Source organism: Emiliania huxleyi (assembly GCF_000372725.1).
Source record: "Emiliania huxleyi CCMP1516 unplaced genomic scaffold EMIHUscaffold_22, whole genome shotgun sequence".
Lineage (NCBI taxonomy): Eukaryota > Haptophyta > Isochrysidales > Noelaerhabdaceae > Emiliania > Emiliania huxleyi.
This window is the reverse complement of record NW_005200417.1, coordinates 622089-644872: the sequence shown is the minus strand read 5'-3', so window position 1 is coordinate 644872 and position 22784 is coordinate 622089. Positions and strand designations below refer to the sequence as shown.

General features: G+C 65.0%; 6 protein-coding genes across 6 annotated transcripts in view; 3 read left to right on the top strand and 3 right to left on the bottom strand.

The window, feature by feature from the left end:
• EMIHUDRAFT_204792 (hypothetical protein) overlaps positions 1–1830 on the bottom strand; it is a gene marked incomplete at both ends in the record, with an annotated part of 3031 nt that extends 1201 nt beyond the window's left edge. Inside the window, one exon of the mRNA XM_005780185.1 lies at positions 358–1830. Within this exon, the coding sequence (XP_005780242.1) occupies positions 358–1830 (1473 nt within the window). The remainder of the gene's footprint in view (positions 1–357) is intronic.
• Positions 1831–2372: 542 nt separating this feature from the next.
• On the top strand, positions 2373–3300 carry EMIHUDRAFT_204791 (hypothetical protein; the record flags this gene model as incomplete). The annotated part of the gene is made up of 3 exons (XM_005780184.1): positions 2373–2379; positions 2451–3088; positions 3265–3300. 3 exons carry the CDS (start codon positions 2373–2375, stop codon positions 3298–3300), a joined length of 681 nt encoding a protein of 226 aa, XP_005780241.1.
• Positions 3301–3538: 238 nt separating this feature from the next.
• EMIHUDRAFT_204790 (hypothetical protein) lies at positions 3539–5188 on the top strand (the record flags this gene model as incomplete). The annotated part of the gene is made up of 3 exons (XM_005780183.1): positions 3539–4126; positions 4213–4625; positions 4876–5188. 3 exons carry the CDS (start codon positions 3539–3541, stop codon positions 5186–5188), a joined length of 1314 nt encoding a protein of 437 aa, XP_005780240.1.
• A 435-nt stretch (positions 5189–5623) lies between these two features.
• On the bottom strand, positions 5624–6718 carry EMIHUDRAFT_100175 (hypothetical protein; the record flags this gene model as incomplete). The annotated part of the gene is made up of 1 exon (XM_005780182.1): positions 5624–6718. One exon carries the CDS (start codon positions 6716–6718, stop codon positions 5624–5626), a length of 1095 nt encoding a protein of 364 aa, XP_005780239.1.
• Positions 6719–8923: 2205 nt separating this feature from the next.
• Positions 8924–12141, top strand: EMIHUDRAFT_415549 (hypothetical protein). Its single transcript, XM_005780181.1, has 10 exons — positions 8924–9390; positions 9516–9623; positions 9870–10000; positions 10071–10113; positions 10188–10265; positions 10354–10428; positions 10627–10671; positions 10748–10831; positions 11100–11510; positions 11536–12141. The coding sequence occupies exons 1-9, from the start codon at positions 8941–8943 to the stop codon at positions 11325–11327; spliced, it is 1242 nt and encodes a 413-aa protein (XP_005780238.1). The 5' UTR covers positions 8924–8940; the 3' UTR covers positions 11328–11510; positions 11536–12141.
• Positions 12142–16480: 4339 nt separating this feature from the next.
• EMIHUDRAFT_353629 (hypothetical protein) lies at positions 16481–18465 on the bottom strand. The gene is given in 10 exon segments (XM_005780180.1): positions 16481–16554; positions 16625–16723; positions 16795–16871; positions 16944–17074; positions 17147–17200; positions 17271–17435; positions 17457–17503; positions 17572–17586; positions 17600–17850; positions 17923–18465. 2 exon segments carry the CDS (start codon positions 18247–18249, stop codon positions 17647–17649), a joined length of 531 nt encoding a protein of 176 aa, XP_005780237.1. The 5' UTR covers positions 18250–18465; the 3' UTR covers positions 16481–16554; positions 16625–16723; positions 16795–16871; positions 16944–17074; positions 17147–17200; positions 17271–17435; positions 17457–17503; positions 17572–17586; positions 17600–17646.
• Between the last annotated feature and the right edge of the window lie 4319 nt (positions 18466–22784).

Below are 22784 nucleotides of genomic sequence, written 5' to 3'. Positions count from 1 at the left end.
AAATGAGATGAAGAGTTAGAAAAGTTATGAGTAGTAGAGAGAAAAATAGAAAAAAGGAATAAGATTTATAATAAAATAAATGTAAATTGAGAAATAATAATGAAAAAGGATGGAAGAGAGGTGAAATAGATAAAGAAGGTGGGGGGGGGGGGCGAGAGGTGGAGGGTGGCGGCGGTGCGGGCGACAGAGAGGGGGAGGCGGCGAGGTGTGGCGAGGCGAGGGTGTGATGACGGATGAGCACGTGGCAGAAAAGGTTCAGGCACGCTTCTTTGCGAGACTGCCTCCCCGCCGAGCCCCTCGTGCGCGCCAGCTGGACCAAGCGCTCACAAACCCAAGAATGGGGATAGAGCAGCTTACCAGGACCGCGGCGGTCGCAACAACATCGCCAAGAACCAAGCGCAAGACCACGACCGCAAGCTTGATCTTTCCGATGGCACGTGAGGAGAGAGGCAGAGGGCACCGAGCTCGCTCGCTGCCAAAGGTGGCGGCGCACTGCGAAAAGGCAGAAAAGTTGAGCGAATTCGAGTCGTACATTCGTCTCACTCGCTCGTAGTGGCGACGCATGCCCGGTGCAGCGAGCAGGTTGTAGTCGTGATCTGCAAAGTAGTGCAGAAACAACGAGCCCACCACGTAGCTCAACGAGTGCTGCGGCACCTTCTCGCCAAAGACGGTGCGATAAAAGTCGCCGACGCTGCCATAGTTGAAGAGGCGAAGCAAACATTCGCCCGTGCGCGATATCTCGTTCTCCTCCGCACACTGGTACGCGCCGTTCAGCTCGCCCATGTCCCGAAACGGCCACGGCACGACCATTGGCGAGAAGCAGCGCAAGTCGGCGGTCACGCGCGGCTGCAGGTGCGAACCAAAGGCATGGTCAGAGTGCAACCGCCAGTTGTTGAAGTGCAGCGCCTCGCCCGGCTCGAGCTCCCAGTATGTGCCGTTGCCGAGATCCCGGGCACCGTGACACGCGAGGGTCCCGAAGAAGACAGAGTTGACGTAGTCCATCATTGTCCGCCGGCGAGACTCGGGGATGAGAGGATAGCGCGTGAATTTGTTGAACGCGGAGACCGCGGTGAGCAGTAGTGATTCTGTCTCGCCCGCGATGGCGCCTGAGTGGTTCGCGCGCAGCTGCTGAAGGGCCGCAAGAGGATCAATGCTCTCTGGGATGTGCTCCTCGAACACAGTGAACGGGAACCCGCCGTGGTCGACAGTAGTGACCGCCGTGTGGAAGGACTTGTGCAACTCGGGGGCCAGCCACCCACGCCGATGGAGTCCACGCAAGAGGTGGCCCAGGGCAGTGGCGTGATGAAGGCCATACGGCTCGCTGCTGCCTTGGCTCACGGTGAAAATGTTGCAGTGGCAGCTCGCCAGCTCGGGAAATTCACGCCGCACGCGCGCTTCATTGGCTCTCCAGAACTCATGGCAGCCCTCGTAGAAGAGCACGGCGTTCTCAAACTCGAGGGAGAGCGAGGTGTAACCAGAGACGTTTGCATCGCCAAACAGCAGCCGGACCCGCTCTTGGATGGCTAGCACCCTACGTGCGTCAGCCAGCATGGTCTCTAGCACCGCCGCTGGCAGATCCATGCGAACCACGCGGGTTGGGTCGCGCTGCTTGTGGTGGAGCACGTGGTTGGGGCCGAACGCGCTTGGCAATAGGTGGGAACGCACCAATTCCAGACGCCCCACGGCGGCACGAATGTGCTCCATCTGGGCGCCCTGCATGACACCCCGCACGTACGGCTCAAGCCTCTCCTGCTGTGCTCTCGCGGCATCGCAGAGCGAGCGCGCCGGCAAAGCGCGCCAGGCTGGCAGCGCGCACAGGAGAGCGAGCATCCGACCCGGGAGGTGCCTTATAGTCCGTGACAGTCGTCGACCGGCGCGACGTGTTTCGCCCCCGCCGGGTGCCTATCGTCGTCGACCGGCGCGACGTGTTTCGCCCCCGCCGGGTGCCTATCGTCGTCGACCGGCGTGAATTCCCCGCACGCCGCAGCCCGCGACACGTGTCACAAGGCATAAGTGAGGACGTGTCCTCTGTTAAGGGCCGACGTGTGAATAGCCTCGAGCAATTAGTTAGGTGAGGACTTGTCACCTGTGAAGGACCGACGTGTGAAGAGCCTCGACCCATTGATAATCACCTCGGGCGATGAATAATTAGGTGAGGACTTGTCCCTCGAGCAATTAATAATACGTGGCAGGGAAGGGCATGGCAGCTGCGAGCGGCGCGCGGCGTCGACGATGCGGCGAGGACACAATGGTGACGCGAGTAGAAAAAAGAAAGAAAACGGACAACCCAAGGGAGGGATGGGAGGACGGCACGCCGCCACCACACAGGGATTTTAAGGAGAGGGGTGTGGTGCACTAGCCGAGTAGAAAGGATGGCGCGTAGAGTTAGTTGTATTACCCGTTATTTTTGCCCCTTCGAGAGTGTTTTGTGGAGCTCGCCCGGCGAGCAGGGCCATTGCAGAGTATGTGCGACCAGAGGTACAGAGGAGCGCTGCTGCTCTTCCTGGCGGGCGGAGCGCACTCAGCGTGGGTCGCGGGCGCGGTGTCTGGCCGCTCTCGCCATGGCGTCGCGCTGGCCGAGCGGGGCGGCAGTGGCGGCGCTGGGCGTGGCGCCTCATTGTGCATGGTGCAGACGGTTGCTCCGGGAGCAACGCCGGGGGCTGGGAGGGCCGCGGCGCCGTCGACCGACGCGGAGGGGCCGCCGCTGCCGCTGACCGCTGGGGAGCGCTTCGCGCTAGACGAGAAGACGATGTCTCCGGCGGCGCTTGCGCGGAGAGAAGAGCAGCTCGAGCGCTCGTATGAGCTGTGCCGCGAGATCACGGCGCACTACTCGAAAACGTTCTTCATGGGGACGCGGCTCTTCCCGCCCGACAAGGCCCGCGCCGTGTGGGCCGTCTACGCCTGGTGCCGCCGGACGGACGACATTGTCGACAAGCCGCGCGCAGACCGCACCTCGCTACGCACGGAGCTGACGGAATGGCAGCGGCGGCTGACGGACGTCTGGGAGGGGAAGCCGTACGACTTGATAGACCTCGCGCTCGCCGACACAGTCCGCAAATTCCCCGCCCTGACCATCACCCCCTTTGAGGTGCGCGGCCGCCGCCGCCCGGCTGCTGCCGCCGCCCGCCGCCCTCCCAGCTGAACGAAGACCGTGTCAGCCGACTGCGCCCCTGCCGCTGCCCCCGTCGCCCCCCCCCCCCCCCCTCTGGAGCCCAGCGGATGGGGGTGGCTTCCCCCGACAAATCCATCCTGATCCTCCGAGAGGTGAAACAAAACCCACCGGGTCTTTCTCTGCCATAACTAACCCAGGGGGGGGAGGAGATACATCGTGTACTTGTCGCTCTCCTTTGTCTTCACCTTGTCCGCTGACGAGACCAGACTGCCCACCTGGAGGCAGGGACTCGCGCCGGCTTGGCACGATGGGTAGGGGAGGGGGCGTCGTGACCTCACACCTCGCAGTCTCCCGCCTTTCCATCCTTCGTCTTGTAGCTGCAACCAAAGAACATCTCGTGGCCGCCCTTGGGTATCATCTCTTGGAATGTGGCGCACGCGTTCACTCCTTTTCCTGCTCACCTCACTCGCCCTCCCGCTGCTGCTCTGGCAGCGGAGCTCCACCTGCGTGGCATCGCTGCCGCCGCTCTCGCTCCTCCCCGACTTCCACCCGGCCAGAGAGCTGAAGCGGTTCGTCCGTCCCGCCGCCAGGGCTGGCCTGTGGCGAGCGGCAGGGAGCGTCGCCGCGCACGGCAGCTCCGTGCGCGTCGGCCTGCTCTCCGCGGGCCTGGCCGGATCCGCGGAGCACTCTGGCCCCGACCGGATGCGGCTGGTGGGTGTGATGCCGCTGCTGGGGCAGCGGCTTCGCGCCACGATCCTCTCGCTGGTGACGCGGCGGGACTTTGTGTGGTCCCGAGGCCGGCACAGGCACCACCCGACCACCGATCAGCAATTGTATCGCTTCCCGCTCGTCGATGCGAGGGTGAGCGCCCTCCTCCAATCTCGGCTGATGCCAGGGCTGGCGGCGGTGTTCGGCGTCCAGCCGTCGCAGCTGCTTGTACACGACGCATTCTTTGTCAAGTACGAGCCCGGCGCGCAAGCTTCTCTCGGCAGACATGCGGACGGAACGTGCTTCGTGAGCGACTGCCCTCCTCCGTGCCCCCTGTTGTGCACGCCCGTTGCACCTCTGCATGAGCGTCCCTCGCCACCCCCTCGCCGCAGTCCTTCATCGTTCAGATCAACCGCCCCGAAGAGTTTGACGGCGGCGGTACGCTGTTTGCTCTTGCGGGCGAGCCGCTCACAGTCCCGGCGGGCTTCGCGATGCTCTTCTCGGGCCGATTCCTTCACGAGGGCGTCAACATCACGGCCGGCGCGCGCTACCTGCTGACGGGGTTCGTATCGTTCCACGCCCCCGAGCGAGAGCGAGCGGCAGTCAACGAGATGCTGGAGCAGCGCGGTGGATTCGCGTGCCCCCGCCCGCCGGACCGGCCTCTGAGCTTTGCGCCGGGCGTACGATACAACTACCTGCAGCTGCTCCGCGCTTCGGGCGCCTCGTCGGGAGAGCGGCTTGTCCAACTCCTCGCCGCCGGTCAGGTGAGGCTTCCGCACGTCAACGTCGAGCCCCTCGCCCTTTGGTGCCGGCGCTGGCTGAACACGACTCGCGCTTGTGCCACGCCAGTGTTGGCTTCTGGCGGTGGCATGACCCCGAGCCTGTCCCGCGAGAGGGGGGTGAAGTGGCGCGATAAACTCCACGTTGCGATGCCGCTCGAGGTGCACGGCTTCCTGCACCACGCCGTGGGCTGGCCGCTCGCCACCCGGCTGGCGGACCAGCCACGCCACTCGTTGAAGCAGCCGGACCAGTGGCGTGTGCCCCAATCGGGACAGGGCGACGTGGCATGCGAAGCAAGCGGGTAAGCTCGAGCCCGGTTTGCACTGGAACCTCCATCGTCACGGCAGTGGCAGGGCCTTTGCTGCCTCTGTTTTGAGCGCGACGTCCACGGCGGGCTCCGCGTGCATGCAGCACCTTTGGAACCACACGTTCAGCTCAAAGGAATGCCCCACGCTGTCCAGCTACCTCGCGGCCCGCTACGATAGCCTCGTTGTAGGCTTGCAGGCATGGGGCTGCCCTATGCTTATCGTCGTGCGCGGTGCGGCTGGGCAGTATTCCCCAAAACCAGAGCAGCCAGGGCAAAGATAAGGCAGATTGAGTAACGGGTTTTAAAGTTTAATTCATGTTCACCACATCACCAGCATCGAGCTGACTACTGTTGCTGACATTAGAGAACTCGCGATACGCGATGCCGGGACAGATTTGATTTTGGTATCGGCTTTTCAACTAAAAAACACGACAAGAGTACGCCAGAGAGCTCAAGGACGCGGCTGGCCGGCGCGCCTGGACTAATAATTTAGAGCAGGCTGGAACCAGCGGGCAGCCGGTGGCAGCATCTGCCGTGGGTGTATAGCCAGCGCTCGACCACACGTACGCGCTAGCGTGGGCTGCGTAGCTTGGGAAGGCCTTGCAGACGTGGTTGACCTTGTCGTGCAACTTTAGCCACCCACGCAAGTAATTCTCGGACGCTAAGTCGTCGAGGTGCGACGCAAACTCGTTGTGCACTGGGGGTGCACTGCACTCCTAGCGCCTCCGGCAGCTTTTGCCCAAGGAGCGCCGCATCGAACCTGCCTCCACGACACTCACTTGGACCGCCGTTGTCAGCCACTCTGGCAGCTGCAAGAGCGGTGGCGCCGATTCGCCGGCGGGAGGGCGAAGCGCCTCGACAGCGAGCGACCGTTCCTCGTCGGCAAGCTCGAAGCACGGCGAATAGCCGTGCGAGACGAGCACCTCTTCTATCTCCGAGAGGTACACGCCACACGTTGAGGAGAAGTCTGACGACAGCCTTCCGAGCACCGTCACCGCACGGCCCGGTCGATCGCACTTCACGTCATTGCTACCGCCGCCCTTAACGACGCGAACTGCATCGCCCGTGCGGTAGCGGCGGCGCGGGGTCGCCTCGTGCAGGCGTGTGGAGATGACAAGCTCTCCGACGCCATCACCGCCCTCGTCGAGCACCTCGCACTCGAATGCATCCTCGTTGAGGAAAAGCTCGTCGCGCTCGCTGGAGCTCTGCGCAACGCCGGGTCCGAGGACCTCGCTGAGGCCGTAGGCCTCGATCACTGTTCTCTGCCCGCAGCCCCGCAGCAGCTCACGCAGCGCAGAGCTGCTGGGCTCGCCTCCCGTGATAATGGCTTTGAACGATCCGAGCAGCCCTTTCTCCCAGAGCACATAGGCGAGCGAGGGCGTTCCGAATAGCACGTTCGGTTCAAACAGTCGAAGCAGTCGAGCATGCTCGTCGACGGCAGCTTCCAGGCTGGCGGAGCCACTTAGGTTCGACGTGGGGATGACACACACGGGTGGCAGCCCATCCAGCGTGCGCGCATGCGCTGCGGCGGCCTCAAAGGACAGCCCGCCAGTGAATAGGCCGTATCCGAAGGCGTTATAGCATCGCCAGAGTGGCAGCTTCAGCGGGAGCAGCCCCAGCAGTGTGCGTGCTGTGAGGCGTCCGAGAGTTTTGAGGTCGCCTTTCGTATAGGCCGTGACGGTGGGTGTGCCGGACGAGCCCGAAGAGGTGTGAAAGCGGACAATCTCGCTCTCGGGCACGCCAAGCGCCTCTCGCCACGGCGTGCCACGCAGGTCAGCCTTTGTGGTGTATGAGGGCTCGACCGTGCTCATGAGCGAGCCCTGAGCGAGCCCGGCGGCCAGCCCGGCCGTCGAGGCTAACCTCGGAATGCGTTGAAGATGAGCGCGCGTCACAGCGCAGGCCAGGTCTACACTGGCCGCGGCACCAGCTCCCGCGGTCTGCACGCTAGGAGTGGTCCGCCCTCGCAATGAATGCGGAATACTATTACGAAAAGTACAACTAGTGCGACACACTAGTCAGTCTCGTAATCGCGCCAAGAGCGCGGATACACACACAAACAACAGGCGCGGCTATGAATAGCTGCGCATATACAGATAACGACTGTTCACAGTTGGGAGAAAGAGAGTCGTCTCTAACGCTCCCCCCTAGTTGCATCGGCAACTATCTCGGACGACTCGCGCGTCTTCGGCGAAGGGGTGATGACTCACGCCTTGCCGACGGTCGCGACGAGCTTGCTCCACAGCCGTGGTCGAGCGACCCGGGGGATGCCCCGCGCGCCTGACCCAGGCGCGAGAAACGAATCTGCGAGGCGTGGCCGCTCATGCGGCCCGATGGGGAGGAGCGGGGCGAGCCCCCTCCAACCCACCCGCGCTAGGTCTCGGGGGACGCAGGGGTCACTCCCGCGCGACCTCGGGAACTAGCCGGGGCAGTCGGAGAAGGGGCAACTCCGTGCACTGACGGTCGGCCGTCAGAAAACACGCCTCCGTGGCTCGGGTTACACCAATCCTCGCTACCCAACGCGGCCAAAGGATATCCACCTCGAGAACCTCGAGAACCTGTGAAGGAGCCAGCACATCCATTCTGTTCACCTTCCGGCGTCGGGAAAGCGAGCATGGCCGCTGGAAAGAGGTTCTTGGGCACAATCGAGCGCGCAGGCCTGTGCGTTGCGCCTGTGCTTTCCCGCTGCATCAAACGATGCGCGGATGTGCCCGCCATCACCAAGATCGACCACATCACCTTCGTGGCGACCCCAGAGGAAAAGCAACGCTTCATAGAGGGTTGGGAGGCGCGCGGCTTTCAGCATCACGGCACGTGGTACACCAGCAGGTACGCAGCCTCCCACACCGCGCTTGTGGCGGGAGCCTGCGAGGAGTATCCGTGGGATGAGATGATTGGTCTCACCGTCAAAACGGCGGGAGCAAACGCACCGCTTGACCGCACCGTCAACCCAGAAGGAGGAGTGGAGCAGGTGCAGCACGTCGCATTCAATGTCGACGCGCGCGCAGACGTTACCTCACTCTATGCACAGCAGCAGCAGCAGGGATTCGAGATGATGACGCCCATCCTGAGCTACTCGAGTCTCGATGGTGCTGGGCTACGGCAGTGGTTCACACGCCCAGTGGACGGCTTCTTCATCGAATTTGCGCAGCGGCTGCCCAATGAGCACGGCGAGCCCTTTGGCGGCTTCCACCCGGAGACGATCGAGGACCTGTACGAGGCACTGGATCGGGAGACCGGGGAGGGGTCGTGAAGATAGGTGGCGTCGTGGGTGGCAAGCATATCTGCTAGATATCGACGGAGGCAAGGGAGCTCGCCAAGCACCTGCCTTTCGACCCAGGCGCTGCGGCGCTACGGCAAGTGCCACCCTGGGACGAGTGTGACTGTGACCGCGAGTCCGGCCTTTTAATTGGCCTCATCGTGGTCAAATTTGGCCATCATGGTCCAAATTTGGCCACTGCGCACTGGCCCACGTACGCGGCAAAAGATTGACCCCTAGTCGAGAGGAAAATGTGAGAGATGAGAGCTTGATTCGAGAAGCGCATCACGGAATAAGACCTCGTGGGAAAACAGTGCACCGGACTCGCCTACGACGACGGGGATGAGTACGGTTACTGCGAGTGATGCGCGCGCGTGGTCGCCTGCTAGAAAATGCGGCACGCGACGACGTTACTGAGAGTGATGCCCCCCCCCCCGCATGCCGCAAGGCGCGCGATACACACAAGTCAAGATGTGTTGTGGCAAGCAAGAGAGACGAGTCGGTTGCTTACTGCTGCCTTCCGCTTCAACATATTCTACCTCGTACCTCGTGGCGCTGCTGCGGGCCGCTCGGTCGGCGGCAAGCACTTTGAGCACTTGGATGGCAACCTCATATCCAAGATGAATCGTGTGTGTACGTACACACACATACTAAGTTGTATCCGCGTGCATTAGGAAAATTTCTGCCTTGTCTGTCGTGAATCGTGCGTGTGGAGAGCCGGCGTCCTGAAATTCTTGTCTGCGTGTGTCTGGCCCCACAGCGGCGTTTGCCCGCTTCATGGATCCCGAAGAGGCGGCCCTCGTGTCGGCGATCCAGGCGGAGGACACCAGCGACGAGGCTATCAAAGCCAAGGAGCAGGCCATCTACAAGCTCGGAGAGCTGTACGCGCGCAAGCGCGAAGGCGACAAGGTCGCGGCACTCATCTCGTCGCTGCGCCCCTTCTTTGCAATCATACCAAAGGCGCGGACGGCCAAGGTGGTGCGGACGCTCATCGAAGAGGTCGCCAAGATCCCCGACTCGATGGCGCTCCAGATGCGGCTCTGCAACGAGAGCATTGAGTGGTGCCGCGCCGAGAAGCGCTCATTCCTGCGGCAGCGGATCCAGACGCGGCTGGCGGCGCTGCTGCTCGAGTCGAAGCAGTACACGGAGGCGCTCGCCCTGCTCTCCGAGCTGCAGCGCGAGGTCAAGCGCCTCGACGACAAGCCGCTGCTCGTCGAGATCAACCTGGTGAGGCGGGAGACGTGGACAGGGCAGGGAGGCACAGACGCACGGAGGCTGGGAGGGAGGAAGGTGTTGAGTGGAGCGGTGAGTAGGAGGGAGGGGGTGAGCCGCGCCCGCCCGCCGCCCTGCAGGTGGAGAGCCAGGTCCACTTTGCTATCCTCAACCTGCCAAAGAGCAAGGCGGCGCTGACGGCGGCGCGGACGGCGGCCAACGCGATCTACTGCCCGCCGATGCTGCAGGCGCGCGGGGGTGGTGGTGGTGGTGGTGGTGGTGGTGGTGTGGGGGGGGGGGGACTGGCTCACCGGGCTGGCTCCCCATTCTCCATTCCTCTCCCTCTCCCTCCCTCCTCCCTCCCTCTCCCTCCCTCCCTTCCTTCCTCCCTACCCATTGACCCCGACGCGACGGGCAGAGCTCGCGCACACGTCCGTGACTCGTCCGCGACACGTCCGCGACACGTCCGCGACACGTCCACGACATGTCCACAGGCGCAGATCGATGCGATGGCGGGGACGCTGCACGCCGAGGAGAAGGAGTACAAGACGGCCTTCTCCTACTTTTACGAGTCGTTTGAAAACTTCGAGACGGTCGGCCACGCGCGCGCAGAGGCGATCCTCAAGTGCGAGCTCCGCAAGAGCATGGCGCATCCCGCGGCTCTGCCTCTTGGTACGCGCCGTCTCTTCCTGCAGGTACATGCTGCTCTGCAAGATCATGATGAACAGCCCAGAGGAGGTTGCCGCAACGATCGCGCCGCAAGGCGCGAAGTGACAAGAAAGCTGGGCTCAGGACTCTATCAATGTCAATAGGTTGCTGCAACGATCGCGGGCAAGTCGGGGACAAAGCACGCGGGGCCGGGGCTCGAGGCGATGAGCGCGGTGGCGGAGGCAAGAAATAGCCGAGACATGGTCGAGATCGCCCGAGATCGCACTAGCAGATGATCCGAGGTCACCCGAGACCACGCGCCCGAGACAGGCGCACAAGCAGCGGTCGCTGCACGACTTTGAGCGCGCCCTCGCGGCGCACGCCGCGGAGCTCGACGGCGACAAGGTCCCCCCCCCCTCCCCCCCCCCCTCATTGCGCGTGCACTTACAATGCCATGCGGCTGCTGTCTTTGGACGTGGAGTTGCCAGAGTTGCCTCGCCCTGCGTGTGGAGCAGTCGCCGCACCTAGCCCCTACCTCCTAGCAGTCGCCGCACCTAGCCCCTACCTCCTAGCAGTCGCCGCACCTAGCCCCTACCTCCTCAGGTCATCAAGCGCCACCTCGCGTCGCTGTACGACATGCTGCTGCAGGAGAGAGAGAGCCTCTGCCGTAGCATCGCGCCGTGCGCACGGCCGAGTATTCACTCCTGGCTCACTCACGGAGCAGGAGAACATCTGCCGGATCATCGAGCCGTACTCGACGGTCGAGACGGCCCACATCGCGACGCTGATGAGCTTGCCGCTCCTCAAGGCGCGGCGGGCGGGCACGTGCACACGCGCGCACACACACACACGCACTCACGCGCACGCACGCACGCACTCACGCGCACGCACGCACGCACGCACGCACGCACGCGCACGCACGCACGCGCACGCACGCACGCACGCACGCCAGCACGCACGCCAGCTCACGCACGCACCCACACCCATTTTCGCCCGCCCGCCCGCCTGCGGCCACGGGCCACGGCCCACGACCCACGGCCCACACTCGCGCCGACAACCAACGATGACTCGCGCAGGTCGAGGAGAAGCTCTCGCAGATGATCCTCGACAAGAAGTTCCGCGGCATCCTCGACGCGGGCGCCGGCTGCCTGATCGTGTACGAGGACTCGGCTGCAGACACTACCTACCCGCAGGCGCTCGAGACGCTCGACAACATGGGGCGCGTCGTCGACGCGCTGTACGACAAGGCGCAAAAGCTGGGCGTCACGTCGCAGTCGCAGAGCGTCGCCGCTCCGAAGGCTTGAGAGAGGTAGCGGGTTCTCGAGACGGATTGGACGGATGGAGGAACGAGCAGAACACGCGCCATATACAGCCGCGCGTTCGCGTTACGCCCGTCATGTCATTGCGAGTTTTATGAGAACGCCTTGCGCATTGCCGCGGGTCTGAGCCCCACGGCATTCAAAGTGCAAGCACTGGCCCGGCGGAGACTGAGAGGTCTGAGGACTGAGCGCGGAATGCGGACGGATCTCCGCACAACACCCGGACACCCGCATCGCCGCAACGGCAAGAGCAAAGACCAAGAGAACATCATGCGAGTTGCGAACGCCCCAGCGCAGCAGCGCAGGCCGCCCAAGCCCCGGAAATTGTGAGAACCCCGATCCCTCTCATGTCTCCTCTAGCATGTCTCTCTAGCTAGCTCCTCGCGCCGCCCTGCGCATCGCCCGCACCCAGTGAGACAGCTTGAGGCGATCCGGCACCGCCGACGCGCGGGGCCCCTTCCCCCCGTCGCGCGTGGCGTGCGCCGCCGCCCACGCGCGCAACGCCGTGGCGTTGACGTCGGTCGACATGTTCGCCACCTGCACTACGGGCAGCCCCGCGTACAGCCCTCCGTCGCCGTCCACGCTAACGCCGAGCGGGCCGCGCTCGACGATCACAATCATGCCGAGGGCGAGCGACTCCCACGTGCGGAAGCAGTCTGGCCCGTGCCCCGGCGGACTCAGGTCAAAGAGGTAGCGCCCCTTCTGCTCCCACAGCTCCGCGCGGCGGACGCGCCGCTGCGGCACGACCAGCCACGGCTCGCCTTTGACCCGGTGGAAGATGGCCCTCCGCGCGCTGTTCCGCCGCTCAAAGTGGAAGTCCGCCCATGCGAGGTGGCGGGGCCGATCGTGCGGCGCGGGCAGCGCGCGCGAGACGGCGAGCAGCTTCTCCTCCTGCGCGTCCGGCATCTCCTGCGGCGAGTACAGGGAGCGGGGCCGCAGCAAGTGCTGCACCTTCAGGTCGGGCTGCACGCGGCCGGACAGCGCGGAGCTGTGGAAGTCGATGCCGAGAGGCAGGCGGTGCACGCGAGGGTGGTTGGCGTTCGTCGCCCACCAGCCGCGCAGGCTCGGGTGGGCGAGGATGCGCCGCACCAGCGCCGGTGACAGCACGCCCTCGGGCAGCAAATAGTCGGTCGACTCGGGGTCGCCCGTCGCAAGGACAAACGGCGTCGCGTTGCCGATCGCCGGCAGGACGGCCTCCACCCACCGGACCAAGTGCCTGGAGCGCACGAAGAGCAGCGCCCCCCCGCGCGGCACGGGGAGGTATGCCTCCTCTCGGAATGCGGCCGACGCGCCGCACGCGAGGGGGAGCACGGCGCGGTCGGCGGCGCGCGCGAGCGCCACCAGCCAAAAGAGGCGCGTCGTCGGCCACGCCTGCGCACACGCCTTGGCCGGGTCCTCGACGACGTGCCCCTTGCTCAGGTCGGACCACCTAGACGTGTCCATGACACGTCCCTGACATGTCCCTCGACGACGTGCGCCCCCCCTTGCTCAGGTCGGACCACACCGCCACCGCGGCTCGCGGACGGCGGCGCGGTCGGAGGATGGCTGCGCGGCGGCCGGCTGAGAAGTGGCCGGCTGCGGGGATGCGCTCTGCGTCCAGTGGCGCACCCCGCTGCGAGCATACTCGGCCTTCTTGGAGCGCCTCCACAGCGGCCACAGCAGAGCGCACGCGAGGCCTGCGGCCACGAGATGAAGGTGGGCGGGGAGATTGGCGGGGAGATTGGCGGGGGGAGACGTGTATACTCGCTTCCATCGCGTGTGAATTGGCGGCGAATACAGCTGCGCAATACGGCAACGTACGGCGCGAACTCGTGCCCTCTCTAAGATATCGGAACGCGGTACTCCAAGCGCGGGTCTCCTCAGTCGGAAGCGGCTAGTCTTCCGCATCTAGGCTCCGCGAGGGCCGGTGACGCGGGAGGTCGCCGTGAGGCACGGAGGCGACTCCCTCGACGTGGCCACCACCCCGTCGGCCACCCGCGCGACCGCGGCTCGCAGCGTCCTCGCGCCGTAGCTCGCGGGTGCCACCGAGGCGGGGGTCACGTGTGCGCCAAGCAGCACCTCCGCCACCGCGTCTCGGTACGTGTCCGGCCCGAGCGCGTAGATGCTCGTCCAGCCGAGGGCGCGGCGGGCGATGTTGAGCCGGATTGCTCGGAGGAAGAGCGGGTTGCGGGGCGCGGAGGCCATGAAGTCCTGGGCGGGGGGATGTGTGTATTCCGGGTCCACACAGTGTGGGTTCGGGAATAGGTGTGATTGATTCGTCAACCGAGTCTTGTTACATGCGCCCACACCACCTGCGAGGGGTTGTCGTCGCGGTACGTTGGCAGCAGCAGCCGCGCGCGTGCAGGGACCGCCTCGCTGAGCGGGGTGAGCGCCCAGCGGTCGTAGTCGGTGTAGACGCCTCCCTTCTCGTACATGACCACGAGCCGCCACAGGTCCACCTTCTCGGTCGGCGACCGGGTCGAGAGCTGGTCGTAGGCGGTCGGGCTGTACTTGGGGAGTGCCTCGCGCAGGTAGGCATCCAGCTGACTGTCGTTGTAGACCGTCACGGACCAGCCGGGGTTCCGGTCGATGAGTGCGAGGATGGTGACGCGCGAGAAGAGCGACGGACGCGGCAGCGCGCTGCTCCGCCAGGAGACGTGCACCCGCTTCGGAATGGGCGGCAGCGCACGCAGAGTGGCCAGGAAGGGCGCAGGCAAATTGGTTTCCCAGCACTCGTTCCCCGAACACCCGGCGTCGCCGCATGCCGCAGTCGACCACGGCCAGAGGAGCAGCCGCAACAAGCACGTCCGCGAGAGCTGCTCGCCGCCATAATTCTCGAGAACTCGCTGAACGACGGCATCAGCATAAAATATTATGGCCGCGGCGACGACGAGACGACGGGCGTGCCGGCAGCACGCAGTGGTCATGGACGGCGACCGAGGAGCGGGCTGTCCCACCGATGTGAGCTATTCACAGCTCGACCTGTTAAGAGGCGCCGTTCACAGCCTCTGCCGAGTAACAATCGCAGTGGTCCGCAGCAGCCGTCATCGGCGAGGGTGTCGGCGGTCGACCGCAGACGCGCGAGCACTGCACCCACCGTCTCGTGGCTGATGACGATCGGCCGTCGATCCCCCGAGGCACGAGGGTCGTCGGTTGAGCTAGGGAGCCTGGCGATGGACTCGAGCGATGGACGCCACCGCGACCCCTCGTGGCATCTCTCTCGCCGTCAGCGAGCTAGGGGCTCGCGGACGGCCGATTAAAAATAACAGTGTACAGCCAGTGTGGGATGGCTCTGGCGAGGCCATCTCCGCGGAGACCACCTCCGCTGGCAGCAAGCCAATCAGCCGGCACCTCACCGCGGCGAAGAACTTGTCATGCGAACAGAGGAGGCTGTGCAGGTGCGCCTCGGACGTCGGCAGCACGCTGGCGAGAGCCGCGGCGGCTTCCTCCATACAAAGAAATTTAATGTGTGTGTGTAGTGTGTCGGCGATATGTAACGTGCGGTGCAATCTCCTGCACAGGTACGGTCCCAGACTGGAGTCCCGTCTGCAATGGCGCTCGGTTGTGGTTGCAGTGGCCGACGCAGGGTGTGCCGGCCGGCTTATGCTGCTTGCAAACGGCGCACTCGAAGGCCTTCTGGGCGGGGTTGACGTTGGATGCGTACCCGTGCGGCGTGCCCGACCACTGCCTGGCACTCATGGCAGACGTGTCGGCAGGGGTCGCACCACGTCCGTGCTACCCCGTGCTACCCCCCCCCCCGAGGGCCCCTACCTCCGTCGCTCCCCATACTGTGCCAGGCTAAAGTCTGTACAGCTTGTCAGGGACACGATCCCGGCGTGAACACAACTAACTGACGGATCCGCTCCTGACAGTGGCACGCACCGCGCTGTGGCGCGTGCCACTGTCTTTGTTTGAAGTTAAAAGTCGAATCAGAGCGCCGTCGGCGTTGTCCCGGGATTTTCTCCCACGGACCGCCCGTCCGGCACCGCTCCGGGACGCACGCCGGCGAAGCACCATCAAGCTGCTGTACGGCCCCGGCATCGCCTTCCCAGGCTTAGCTAGACTGAGAGATATTGTGCACATGGTCAGTCTCTACAATATATACACTGACACTGAACCTCCCAGAGCTCGTCCCGGTCCGTCACGGCCATCCTCGGCCTCCGGAGGTCCCCCGGCCGCGGCGCGGTGCGGCGGCGTCACAAATCCGACCACAGAGCACCGGGACGCGGTCGGGCGATCTGAGGCCCAGTGAGGCGTATGCATTGCCCATCCAGGGCTATCACCTGGACCTATCAACAGGCGCCTGCGGCGCCGTGGTCAGGAGCTGCTGTTCACAGCTGCACAGACTTTGGTACGGCACAGTACCAGGTACGCGGCGCGACAAGCACCCCAACAACGCGGGGCAGTACCACCCCAACAACAAACGGCCTGCGACCTCGTTCGTGGTGTCGCTAAGCAAAGCCGCGCTACACGCTCTCTCCTACTGACGCAGCGACTGTCGACGCAGCGACTGTCACGCCATGCTTTCCCTCCTGCTGCACGCCGCGTCGGGCTGCTCCGACTGGATCATGGATGACGCGTATGGCCTGAGCGTCAGGACAATGGACCTTGGCGTCGGACCCAGGTTTGAGCTCAAGACGGTGCCAAAGGGCTCGCTGCCGCTCAAGCATCACCTGGCGCCGGCTCTTCATGGCCACATCATCTCGGTCGAGACGGGCGCCTTCTCCGCCGGCATCCAGAAGGCGACGGGCCTGCCTGACGGCATCGCACTCGCCGGGCTTAACGTGCAGGGCCTCTCCTGCGACCTGCACGCGCTGCTCAACTCGTCCTACCCGCGGCCGTCGAGCACCTCGAAGGACCTCTCGCTCTACGCCTTCTGCAACTGGGCGCTGGCCAACTTCGGGAGCGCGGCGGAGGTGCGAGCGGCGCTCGAGGCTGAGCAGGTTGTGTCCTAGGCTAGTAACACAGAGCAACTGCTTTATTGGTGTGATCCCCACTCTCGCCGCGACACTCTGACAGGTGCACCTCTGGGGCCCGGCCTCGCTGGAGGCCGGCGGAGTCCACTTCATCGTCCGCGACGCCTCGGGGCTCGGGTTTGGTCGGGCGCACGGAGGGGCGTGTGGACAGCGTCTCTTCACGGTTGCAGCTGTGGACAGGCTCGGGCTCGCGGTCGAGTTTATGGAGGAGGCGGTCAGGCTCTACGACGACGCCAACGACGGCGCCAGCGGCGTCGGTCTCTTTTGAGAAGGAGCCGCCCTGCCCGAGGTGTAGCAGCGCCTCTTCACTCGTCGGGCTGCGAGCAGGTGTCTTCACGAACGAGCCGCCGTTCCCGTGGCAGGTCGCCAACGTGAAGCACTTTCTGTGGAAGCAGAGCCTCGCGCGCCCGGCGACGACCGTGCCAGGCTTGCTCCCCCGACCCGCGAGTCATTGTCGTCCTCATCCCAGTCTTCTAGTCTTGCCTCTGCTTGAGCAGGCGCCTTTTACCCCGACGAGCGCTTCCTGCGCATCTTTCTGCTCAAGTCTGCGATGCCGACGCCGCGCTCGTACCAGGAGGGCGGTGGGGCGTGCGCAGCATGGGGTGGGGAGTGTGTCGCGGACTTGCCGCGGGCCTGCCCCTGGTAGGAGGCGGTGCAGCACGCCTTGCATGTCCTCAACTCGATCACCGTCCCGATGGGCGAGCAGATGGGGACAGACAGCGGCTTTGGCGAGGGAAGAGCGGACCACACTCACTACGGGCACATCTACGACCACAGGCACGCGCAACTCACTCACTGACTCCAGGCTCGACTGTTCTCATCACCCCAGCGCACGTCACACGACCGCAGGAACGCCACCCTCTACTGGCGGCACCAGACCAACCTACAGCTGCAGCGCGTCAGGCTCGCGGCAACTCCTCCTTCTTCGCCTCTGGTGTCGGCCGCGTCTCTTCACAGCTCAGGCCGTGAATAGGCTGGCTGATGTGCTGCGCTTGCCCAAGCCCGTCTCCCTCTCGCTGTACAACGACCTGCCCTTCTTCCACGACGCCGCGGGCGCGTTCAGCGGCGCGGTGGGCTGATGGGTGGCGGGGCCTCTGGCTGACGGGGAGTCGGCCACGAGCTGGGGAGCGCGCGAGCGGGCTGCCGGGCTGGGGAGTAGCTGCCAGGCGAGAGCTTCGCTGCTTGGGCGGGGTTAAGGGGCCCAGGCCCCACGGCCCCAGGGAGGCAGGGTGCGAGCTGACAGCGGCGCGTACGCGGTGTTATGGGGTGGGTAATACTTTTAGCGAGAGCGGTGGCGCACAGAGGCACCATTTCGGTAACCGAAACCCACACCGCTGACAGTGTAGCTATCACATCCTCCCCGCGCCCATGCCGGCCGCGCCAAAGGACGCGTCCATGAAGGAGCGAAACCACGGCGAGAAGATGAGGGGCTCGAAGAGGAGCGGCGTCGCCTTCACGACTGGCATGCGCGTCACGAACTCGGTCGCTACGTACGACGCCACGGCGAGCATGGCGACGCGGCCGTTGAGCAGCTCCCGCTCCTGCACCGCCACCTAAAGGCTAGTACTGGACGATTCAGCTCCTCCGCCCCGCTAGCGCGCGGCGAGGGCCATGGGCGCCGCCGCCTTGTCCTCGAACGAGAGCGGCTTGTAGAAGTTGAGCGGGTCGAAGCGGAAGTCGCCCGGCGTGCGGCCGAAGAAGCCGAAGCCGTTTGCGTACTCGTTCCATTTGAGCCCGAGCTGGCCGCGCGTGTCCAAGTCCGACCGCTCGAGCTTGGAGCTGCCCCATGCGAAGAGGAGCACCGCGGGGAGCACCTCGAGCTGGAAGAGGCCGCCGTTGAGCAGCGAGGGCGACGCGCCTCCAGACGCCGCCAGCGCGTCCTTCAGGCCGAGGGCGTCGGTCAGGATCGGGTTGAAGATCTCCTGAGTCGGCCACGCGACGGCCGCGAGCATCGCGAGCCTGCCGTGCTTGAGCTCCGCCTCGCGGTAGTAAGCAAAGGTGAAGCCCAGGAACAACTGCTTCTCGTCGTCGCTCAGACCCAGGAAATCGAGCGCCTCGATACGTCCCACAACCGGCGGCTTGGCCGCGCCATCAGGAAGATCCTCGCCCGGCGGGAGGCCGCGCTTCTTGACGACCGCATCAGACACATCGGACATCCTCACCGCCGCCGCACGGGAGGTGGACGCAGTTGAAGCGACCGGGTTGCCGCCGAAGCGATGCAGCGACGGGGTGGCTGGTGCTAGCATCATGTGGCTTGGTGATGGCAGCATCATGTGGCTTGGTGATGGCAGCAGCATGTGGCTGGAGGCTGGAGGCCGGCACCAGAGGTCTCATGGAAAATTCTGCAAAGAAAAGAACTCCGTCACGGCAGACAGGCTCGACACAGGTGCGAACTGGCACAAGTCTCTCTCACAGCAGACAGGAGAAAAGAATTCTCGCCAAAAAGAAAGGAGAGCCGCAGCTCACTTGTGCGATGTGTCGCAGCATTTATTTTCTTTCTTCCCTTCTTTTTAGGCCCGAGCGTTTCTTTTTGGTGTAAGGGGCCTGAGCGCGAGGCTGTCTTTTTGTGAGTGAGTGAGTTTCTTGATGCGAAACCACGACGACACACACCAGTCGACTCGCATCGGTTGCCTCCATGAACGGCGGAGCTATTCTCGGGAGGGTCCCGTACCATGCGGAATCGACCCTCGTGCCTCTCGATAATCGACCCTATCCAGTGCTCAAGTGCTCAAGCTATTCTCGCGTCCGCACCACACCTGGCTCCAACGTGGACACGCCCATAGCTGGGGACACTACTAGGTCACGCATGGCATCAGAAGTTTTATCTCTGGGCGGCCAGACATCTTGAGCACTTGAGCACTGGATAGGGTCGATTCCGCATGGTACGGGACCCCTCTATCGTCTCGCCCTCCCTCACTGGTGTGTTCATTGGGGGGGGTCATAACAAACACGGTGCAGGATCGAGGTGCACGCTGCCGAAGCAGTGTCGTCCCCTCTCTCCCCGACGGCGATGGCGGTGTGACCGATCGAGCTACAAGAGGAGCTTGTTCAGCAGGATCCGGGATAGTCTCGTGCACTACCTCACTGGGCCTGAGACCACAGAGCCAGCATCCCGTCACCGTCTCGGATTCATGTGGGATCGAACCACTCCACGGGGTGGGCAAGCCCACCATTCGTTACGAGTTGCGCCCCTCCCCACCTGCGCGCGAGGTGGCGCGGTCATGTGTGCCGTATCACCCGTGTGGCCCGGGCAGGGGAGTGGGGGGAGAGAGGGGAGGAGGGGCGGGCGTGGCAGGGGCTCGGCCAGCGCAGAGGTCAGCAGAAGAGCCGTGGACATAGCAACTTCTAGACGTACTATTAAGGTACACACACAAAGAACATAGCCCACTCATACGTGGCATCTTGTTAATTGTCAAAATTCCTGTTGTGCAAGAGGGGAGGGGGCTCTGACGGAGTGCGTGGCGGGAGAGGGCAGGGAGTGGGCGCGCGGGGGGGGGGGGGGGGGGCTCAGCCGTGCAAAAAGCATCAATTAATAATAGTAAGGAATTGGTGATTGTGCAGAGCGAGAGCTTCTCTCGTCAACCGAACATCGCGCCGAACTGTGGTCTCCTGTATGGATTTGCTCCTTGCCTTCCTCCCATCTGCCGGAGGAAGGTTTGCCTGCGCTCTCCGCGCCCCTGACGATTAGTGAGGAGGTGGTGTTGCACAGCATGGAGCTCGGCGAGCGTTTAGCGAGCCTCGCAGCGCAAATTTTCTTTCTGAACCCCACCTGTAGTGAGCTGTGAGCTGTACACGGAGCGAGGGTCTGTACCGAGGCGTACAGGAGCGATCACACCAAGATCACCATCGTCCTGAAAGGGACAAAGCTATCGTCCTGAAGGACCACGACGAGACGCCGTCCAGGACACATCCCTCTGGAACAAGGCATCTCGACTATCGGACAGTACTCAACAGGGACATCTCTCTATATACACGAGTGGGGTATTCACACTCCCAACACCACCCCAAAAACCACTTGGCTGGAGCCCGTGTGCGAGTTCGTTGTCTGCGTTCTGGCCACAAAGCCTTGCCAGCTCCCGCGTGTGGATGGGCAGGCGCGCGTCCCACACACCTCCTAAACCTCCACCGCGTCCGCGCACCGCTCGCGCCGCCGCCCCGCGCAGGACGGTCGGCAAGAAGCAGGGCAACGAGCCGCGCGAGTCGAAGCTCGTGCAGGAGTTCAGCTCGGGCTTTGTGCCGCGCACCGAGGAGACGGACGCGGCAAAGGCGGAGGCGGCTTCGTGGGACCGCTCCCAGCTCCTCTCCGCCGGGGCGGACGATGCGCAGGTCAAGATCTTTGACGCGTATGCGCACAACGCAAACCAGACGGCCGAAGGGACGGCGCACAAGCGCGGCCTCGGCGCGTCCTCCGGCGGCGCAGTGGCGGCGGGCGGGATGCGGCGGCCGATGTCCTTCGTCGCCGCCGGCGGCGCCCCGGCGGCGACCCTCAACATGAGCCAGCACGCGCAGCCGGCGGCTAGCGGCGCGCCGCTGCCTCCGGGCTCGGTTGTGCCGACGGCTCAAAGGAGCCGTCCCTGCACCCTTTCTTTGAACCTCCTAGGAACGCCGCTGCCTCCCGGCTGGTCCGCGTCGGTCGATCCGTCGTCGGGCTACCCCTTCTACGTCCACGCGGCGAGCGGAGCGACGCAGTGGCACCCCCCGCCGGCCGCCCCTCCGCCGGCCGCCCCGCCGCCGCAGCCCCTCCCTCCGGGCTGGCACGCCGTCAGCGACCCAACGACCGGAGGGACGTACTACGCCAACCCGGCGACCGGCGCCTCGCAGTGGACCGTCCCTCAAGCCGAGCCCGCGCCGCCGCTTCCCTCCGAGCCGCCTCCGCCGCTGCCGCCCGAGCCGCCGCCTCCGCTGCCAGACGCGGCCGTCTCGTGCGGCGACGGCGCCTCCTCGTCAGCTGGCGGCGGCCGCGGCGGCGGCGGCGGCGGCGGCGCGAGCGTGCGTGTGCGTGGGATCCCCGGCTCGATGAGCGACGCGGACGTGCGGGAGGTGTTTGGCGGCTGCGGCAGGGTGGTTGGCGTGTCGCTCGAGCGGGGCGGCTACTCGGCCGGCGCCGCGGTGCCAAAGGCCGGGACGGTCACCTTCGACTTTGTCGGCTCGGCGCAGATGGCCGTCGACAAGATGCATGGCACCAAGCTGCGCGGCACTAGGCTGGAGGTCGAGCTCGCCCTCGACCCCTCCGCCGCCGCGCGGGGCGGCGCAGCAGGAGCGCGCTTCGCGCCGTACTAGCCTCGTATAGAGCTAGAGCAGCATCTCTGTTCTTAATATCTGTTCCGACCCACGCCTGCAAACTACACCACACAGTCACAACCGGCCTACTCCGAGAACGCGGGTGGGGTGCCGCTGCGCGTTTCTCCATTTCGGTTGCGCGGCTTCGCAACGCTGGCCCCGGCTGGCCCCGGAAGCTGGCCCCGGAATTCACGTACCCGACCAAACCCGACCTGATGAAGGCCCGCGAGGCGGTCGAGAGGGCGACGACCGCCGACGAGCGCGCTCGCGCTCTCGCAAAGTGGGAGCGTGAGCTGCACGAATACAGCAACTCGCTCTCTGAGAAGGGGTGCGGATCGCAACACCTGCCGTCCCCAGCTCGCCAGCCCGAGGCTCAAGTGATGAGTTACACTCAGCCAAGTTGTATCTGGAAGCGCCAACCCGTGCGCCAATGCCATGCACTAACGGCGAGAAGAGAGTAGCGACTGAAGAGACCGCCGCCACCACCGCTGCCGCGCCGCTGCCGCTGTGGCGAGGCTCAAAGCCGCCCGACACGGCGCACATGCAGGTGGGTTGCTTGGAAGACGAGCGCCGTCTCGGACATGATGGGCGAGCTGCGTCACGCCCGGCCAGGCGGCTCAGCGAGCTCAGGCTCGGGGGCGCCTGGCTCGAGCGAGGCTGGCTCGAGCGAGGCTGGCTCGAGCAAGAGTGAGCGCGGCGGGCGGGCGGGAGAGCGCGGCGAGGAGGTGGCTCGCCTGCGCGCCGCCGAGGCGGAGGTCGAGCAACTGCGCGACGAGCTGGCGCACGCGGCGGAGGGGGAGATGACCCGAGATGAGCCGAGATGGCCCGAGATGACCCGAGATGGCCCGAGATTAGGCGCACACGCGGCTGCGGGAGCAGCAGCGGCTCGTGATGGCCGAGATGGTCGCTGTCGCGGAGGCAAGCGTCGCGCGGCGCGGCGGCGCGGGGATGGGTAGCGGCGACAAGCCCGGTGGAGGAAGCGGCGGCGGTGGCGGAGGCGGAGACGGCGGAGACGGCGGCGACGACGGCAACGGCGAGGGCGGTGCGGCCGAGCGGGCAAGGGCGGACGAGCTGCAGCGGCGAGTCGGCTTGCTCGAGCGAGAGGCGGCGGCGGCGCAGGCCGCCTCCGACGCCGCCCGCAAGGCGGCGTAGGCGGGGCTCGAGGCGGTCGTGTCCTGGACACGTCCACGACATGTCCGAGACATGT

Bases quoted from the DNA above. Each gene is read 5' to 3' on its own strand.
- EMIHUDRAFT_415549 (XM_005780181.1), top strand. From the start codon at position 8,941: ATGGATCCCGAAGAGGCGGCCCTCGTGTCGGCGATCCAGGCGGAGGAC. The intron at 9,624-9,869 runs GCGCGCGGGGGT...ACATGTCCACAG, and splicing joins ACTGCCCGCCGATGCTGCAG to GCGCAGATCGATGCGATGGC. The intron at 10,672-10,747 runs GAGAGAGAGAGC...CTCACGGAGCAG, and splicing joins TGTACGACATGCTGCTGCAG to GAGAACATCTGCCGGATCAT.
- EMIHUDRAFT_353629 (XM_005780180.1), bottom strand. From the start codon at position 18,249: ATGCTCGCGGCCGTCGCGTGGCCGACTCAGGAGATCTTCAACCCGATC. The intron at 17,851-17,922 runs GCGGCGGCGCCC...ACTAGCCTTTAG, and splicing joins CGCTCTCGTTCGAGGACAAG to GTGGCGGTGCAGGAGCGGGA.